A 6,000-nucleotide genomic window follows, 5' to 3' on the forward strand; every position below is an offset into this window, starting at 1 on the left:
ATATGGGTTTTCTATAGCATTTCCTCAGAACAGCTGTGGAGCACTGCTTGCTGTGCACCCAGTACAAGGCAATTCTGAAGCCAGTCTCTGAATTTCCCTGGGTGAGCAGTCTTGGGAAATTGCTCAGTCAAGTTAGCTTCCTACAGTGTGCTGGTAAAGCTGTGTTGGAGATGACCTACAGTTACTGTGCAGGACACATTTGCTCCAGAGAAGTAAACAAATAGAACTGTAAGGTCAATGTAATATCACCTACAACTCCTGAACATCCTTTTCAAAGCATTGTATAAACATTAACTAACCCACGTAGCTCTCCTGTGGGATAGGTAAGTTAAGTGCTATTATCATATTATCAGTTAGGCCAGCCAGTAGTTGGCCTAATTTATGTCTTTGGCTGCTTTCCTGGATTCTTTGGCTTACGTGTAACGCAGAGCAGTTGGCTGCTACACAAATAGATGAACATTTACTTCGGTTCCCTCACTTGTGGGATTGCAAAACAGATTTGGGAAGTGGTAGGAAGAGCAGGGCTCAGTCAGCCTCATCAGACAGGTTGAGATTACTGTTTGTGTTCATCAGGTCCTTTTGTTTTTAGCACACCAGGCTGCTGCCTCCAGGAATGCAGCGGAGGAGGACCTGGTCAATGGGAGGTTTATCTGCGACTGCAGTTGGTTGTAGGGCTGTCATAGATGGCCCCAGGGCAGGGACAAGGCTCTGCCTGAGCCCAGCTGGGAGGGGTTGGCTACAAAATCCCATGTCAGACCCCGGGACCTGAGAGCATTTGATTGCTCCCAGCTCGGGGTATGCTCCAGCCCTGGTCATGCACGGTCACTGACTGCAGTTGTCTTGGGGCCAGGCATTGAGGGTCCCTTCCTCAGCCGGGATGAGATCTGGGGCAAGGGACCTTGGCTTCAGCAGGGTTTGAGAAATGCTGCTGGCAGACAGTCGTGGGTTCCAGAGGCAGAAAGGGGGGAGAGGAAACCCCCTTTGAAAGGGTGTTTGTTTTCACTTGAATTGGAAAAGAGTTGCATGACTGATGCAGAGCACTTCGTGTTATGAAAAGTGACGGCTTTCTAGTGTAACACTGGCTGCCACAGGGATTCAGTAAAAGGACAAACTGAGAGCAGAGGTTTCTATGCTGGCAGTCACAAGTTCACAACTGGTCTGCCACAGCACTGAGAAAGGTGCTTTTCTCTATTTCACTTAATGCATCTGCCCAACTAAATCTTCCCATTATATCTACTGTACATGCCACCGGGCTGGGATCTTCAGTGATGAGTAAGAGCGTGCAGCAAGTACCATGACTCACCTGGGAAAACATCCATGGAAAATCATATGCTTCCTGCTTAAGCATTTTAGCAACACATGCCTTGCGATGTTTCGTTTATATCTTGTGCCTCATTAAATGTTTGTTTCCCATCAGTTTTTTTCTTCTTTTTAAAAAAGAAATTTGGCACTCGGCTTGCACCCGGCCGAGGAAGCGTTACGCAAACTGTTTATGCCCGAGTGTGTGTGCTGCGGGACCCCGCTGCGGGCAGCTCTGAGCGCGAAGTGTTTACGCTGCGGGAAGGGGCTTTGGAAAGCCTGCCCGCGCTCCTCCGCACCCCGACGGCTCGGGGCACCGCCGCCCAAAGCGCCTGCGGAGCCCGCAGCGCCCCGCCGCTGCCACCCGCAGCGCTCCGCGGCATCCCCCGAAGCCCCGGCCCGAGCCCACCCGGCCCCGCCGGCGGCTCCGCGGGCAGAGGCGGCCCCGCGCAGCACAGCGCGGTACGGCCGGACCCCTCTTTGTCTGCGGCGCGGGGCGCGGGGGGGACGCGCATCCCGGCCCCTGCCCTTCCACAGCCACCCGCGCACGCCGCGCACCGACACGCACCGCATGTGCGGGCACACGCGCACCCGGCCTGCGCGCACATATGCATACGCGTGTATGTGCGTGTGTGCGGACACGTGCGGACAGAGACCGCACTGTGAGCACGGTGCGCGCACGCCCGTACGGTTCCCCGTGCGTGCGCACACCCGCGCACACGGGCGCGGACGCTCCAGCACACGCGCGTTCCCGCACACGCACACGCGGCGCGCATCTACCTCGCATGCCCGCGGAGGACGGAGAGCGCCGAGCGCGGCCGGTCACGACCCACCTGCAGCGGCGGCGGCGGCGCCCAGCAGCAGCAGCAGCAGCAGCGCCAGCCGCATCCCGCGCCCCATGGCCGAGCGCCCCATGGCCGAGCGCCCCATGGCCGAGCGCCCCGTGGCCGCCCGCCCTGCGCGCCCCGCCGCCCCGCGGCGCGACCGGCCCCGCGCGGCATCAGCGCCCCGCGCGGCACCGCCGCCCGCCCGCCGCGCACCGCGCCGCCCCGCGCCGCCCGCCGCCCGCCGCGCAGCGCCCGCGCACCGCCCCGGCCCCGCCCCGCAGCCCGGCCCTCCCGCCCGCCCGCCGGGGCCGCCCGCCGCGGGGGGCTGTTGCCGGTGCGCGGCCGGGCGCGGTACTGCAGCGGAGAGCGCCCGTCCGCACGCGCACGCACACCGCAGGCAGAGAGAGGGATCCGCGATCCCCCGGGACAGCCGGCTACCCCTCGCCAGTGCCCGGAGGCTACGGCTTCCGAGCCCGGGCGTGCTGTCGAGGCACAGAGGGTGGAAGTGAAGCTGCAAAGCCTTCCTTCGGCCCGGCCCGGTTTCTAACGAGGGACTTAATTTACCACAAGTAACCCTGCGCAGCTCAACTTTGAAGGCGTTACTTGTTTAATCGGCTTTTCTGGTAACTGAGCCATGGAACCATGTGAACGTGAGAGGTTTTCCCTTCCTTCCTGGGAATTGGCAATCTCTGGCTTAGCTCCCATAAGGTTGATGGGTTCGATAGCACCGGTCACCACACTGCAACAGCAGTTTTGGGCTCTGTAAGTAGGAAAAGGCACAGTTACATCCACTGCTCCCCACCAGACCATTACCTTTTTAGGTGTCAGTGAAGGACTATTAAGAGAGCAAGGGTGGAGCACTTCTGAGCAGTAATTTTTTTTACTCACCTGAATCTAATCTGTGAGGTGAGCATGTTGCAAGAGCTACAAAATGCTACAAATATGTCATTCTCTGCACTTTGAACTTGGACAACTTAAGAACAATTCTGTTTTAAAAACCAGCATAACAGCGTCTTAAGACTACCACGGTGCCTCCTGTAATGCATTTCAAACACACATTTTGAGCTGCTAGGATTATATCATCACCTAAATGCTCACTGAAAAGTATTTAGTGCGCAATCATCTGACTGGACAGTGTTATCTCTAAGTCTTTACCTTAAAAGGTAGAGGAAGGTTGATCTTTGCCATCTTTCAGTTACATGACACAGGGAAGCATTTTGCTTACCTTGCCACTGTCATTTTCTCTATCCCCCAGGTGAGAGCATCTAGACAGGGACTTCTAGTGCCCAGGCACCTGTTGAGTCCCCATGGCTACTTGTGAGCTACTCAGGGGCTTTTCCTGCAGCCTGACTGTCATGGTGTGGGATGTTCCCACACATCTGAGCCTCCTTATAGCAGTGACCACAGAGGTAAAGGATGTTCCAGGGGCTTTCTGCCTTGCATCTTCAAAAAGGTGATGTACTGCCAAGGAACCACACAGGGTTTGTGCTGTTACAGACAGGTTGCAGCAGTCACATTCTGCAGGACTGGGAAATGAAAAGTACAAGCCACAGGTGGGGAATTTATCTCCATTGCAACTCATAACTCATAGCTCCTTCTATGTTGACAGTGCCAGGTGATAAGTCTGCTGTAGGGTGATAGGTCTGGGTGGAGCTGTGCAAGAGCTCACACTGCTGTGTCAACCCATTTGGCATCGGGAGCAGAGGTTGAGGTCCATAAGCAGCAGGAGTAGTTTTCTTGATAGGGCAGAAAAGACAAGACCTGACAGGAGCAGAGGACTCTCTGGAGAAATCCCTGAAGCAGGAGGGAGGGAGATGATCTGGACTGAAAAACTGCAGAACAAAAATTTTGAAGGAGGTGAATGGTGCTATCACAAGCTGGAGAGAGAGAGAGTGCAAACAGGCTCAGGCTTAAATTGGAAGAGGGAAGAGCAGTGCCCAGTGAATGGAAATGAGGAGAGAGGTTACACAGTGGGTGTGTAACTGTGGGGATAGGAGAGGGAGTGTGTGCTCAGGACAAACTCACAGCATTGTCAGAAGCAGGAGGTTGGGTATTGCTGAAACAGATTAATGGAATAGAAAACTGGAGAGAATAAAGGACAATTTCCAGATAACCTCAGAGATGACATCCCTAAGCCATCCTAGGTATCCGTACATCTGAGAGCTTGATAGCATGATCCCACTCCTTTGAGGTGCTGCCTGGCTCATGTGCCTCAGTCCTCTTAAGCCGAATAACTCAGCTGCACTTTCTTGCCTATCAGCTTTGCTCTTCCTAGAGGAATTTGTTTTACTTGTTGGAGGCCTCACAGTCTGCAGCTTGGGCCACAGGGAACTCATACCCTGCTGCACCCCTTTCCTGGCTCCTGGAGGCTCCACGGGACCTGCAGCCATGAGTGCACCCAAGCCAGTGGCTCAGGGAATGCTTCCTGGGGAGCTGTGCATCGCCACAAACTGTGGTACTGCTGTCTGCTGCTTCAAAGGGCTGCTGGCACTTCACCAGAAGGTTAGAAGGGCTCAGAGGTGTTCCAGCACAGTTTTATTTCCTTTGCTGGTCAGAGTTGTCTCTTGAGTTGCCAGAGGAAAAAAAAAAATCCCATATTTGTGTGGAGGCAAATGTACACCTCTCACCAAATTTCTTCAGGATCATAAGCTTTTGGGTTCATAGTGTACCACTAGTTAAAGAAGAGCAAGAGTTGTTTGCAGCTGTCATTTGATAGTTCATCATCACCTTTCACTGTGAGGGTGGTGAGGCACTGGAACAGAATGGCTCAGAGAAGCTGTGGATGCCCCATCACTGGAGGTGTTCAAGGCCAGGTTAGCTTTGAACAACCTGGGCTTGTGGAAGGTGTCCCTCCCCATGGCAGAGGGCAGATGCTAGATGATATTTGGCCCTTTCCAACCCAAACCATTCTGTGATTCCATGATTCCTGCAGTGTGGCTGTAGGTAGACAGGTAGATGGAAAGGCTCAGAATGTGAAGATCACCTGTCTGGTGTATGCATTTCTCAATTATACATAAGAAATCTTTAAAGAGTAATGATGTTCCCTTAACAGACGTGTCACAGTAAGTGTGAAGGAAATAATCAGGGATGACAGGCCTGGGACCATGGCCTCTGCCTTTTCAGAGATGCTGAGGAGGTAACCTGAAGGAAGGAGCCTGCTGCTTTGGCAGAGGTCCCCACAGGCATGATTCTAACTAACCCTGGGGAGTGGAAGCAAAAGCCTTTTCCCCTTATCTGTCAGTGTGAGATCCCAGCCCCTGAATTGTGTGAGGAGAGATGAGGGGTGAATCTCCTCCCCAAGCACCCTGCCAAGGGTAAGGATGAGCTGGGAGTAACACTTTCAAGTCACTGTACCAAACTAAATTTAGAAGCAGACCATGGTGGGGAGGGGAGGGAGAAATACCTCACCCAGTTAGAACCACCTGGTTTAGACTTTTGTCATTAAAAAAATCTCAAAAATTCAAAAGATCAAACTTATTTTTAACTAGAGGCTTGTTCAAAGATCAGCATTTTGTCTGCTGGCATCTGTGTAAGTATGCAGAACTGCTGTTACAGTTTAACAGGAGGCCCTTGGGGTCGGTGCAGTCCTTCAGTCGTGCCTGACTATTTAAAGTGGTGTGACCTGTGCTGTTTGAGCCTGCTGCTTCATTCACTGCTCCTCCACCAGCTGGGCATGCCCTGCTCCGTGCTGTGCATGGAGTGCTACCCAGAGCATCACAGTTTGGTGGGAAGGTGAGAGGCTGGATCGGAGCAGTCTCTGCCAAGCAGTCTAACTGCAGGGCAGCAACTCCAGCTGAACAATCACCTGTATTTTAGCTCCAGAGATGCTTATTTTTGTTAATTAGTTTTCATCAAGGGATCCTTTCAGTGTCCT

The 6,000-nt window shown here is 53.6% G+C and overlaps 1 protein-coding gene across 2 annotated transcripts in view; it reads right to left on the reverse strand.

Moving 5' to 3' along the window:
• NTN4 (netrin 4) overlaps nucleotides 1-2,203 on the reverse strand; it is a 47,779-nt gene extending 45,576 nt beyond the window's left edge. Inside the window, exon 1 of one of the 2 annotated variants that reach the window (XM_059472494.1) lies at nucleotides 2,133-2,203. In XM_059472494.1, the coding sequence (XP_059328477.1) occupies nucleotides 2,133-2,199 (67 nt within the window). In that variant the 5' untranslated portion in view covers nucleotides 2,200-2,203. Of the gene's footprint in view, nucleotides 1-1,303; nucleotides 1,494-2,132 lie in introns of those variants that run through there. The other variant, XM_059472495.1, reaches the window with a different exon arrangement.
• Between the last annotated feature and the right edge of the window lie 3,797 nt (nucleotides 2,204-6,000).

The sequence above is a fragment of the Ammospiza nelsoni genome, chromosome 5, assembly GCF_027579445.1.
Source record: "Ammospiza nelsoni isolate bAmmNel1 chromosome 5, bAmmNel1.pri, whole genome shotgun sequence".
In the NCBI taxonomy this organism is placed as follows: Eukaryota; Metazoa; Chordata; class Aves; order Passeriformes; family Passerellidae; genus Ammospiza; species Ammospiza nelsoni.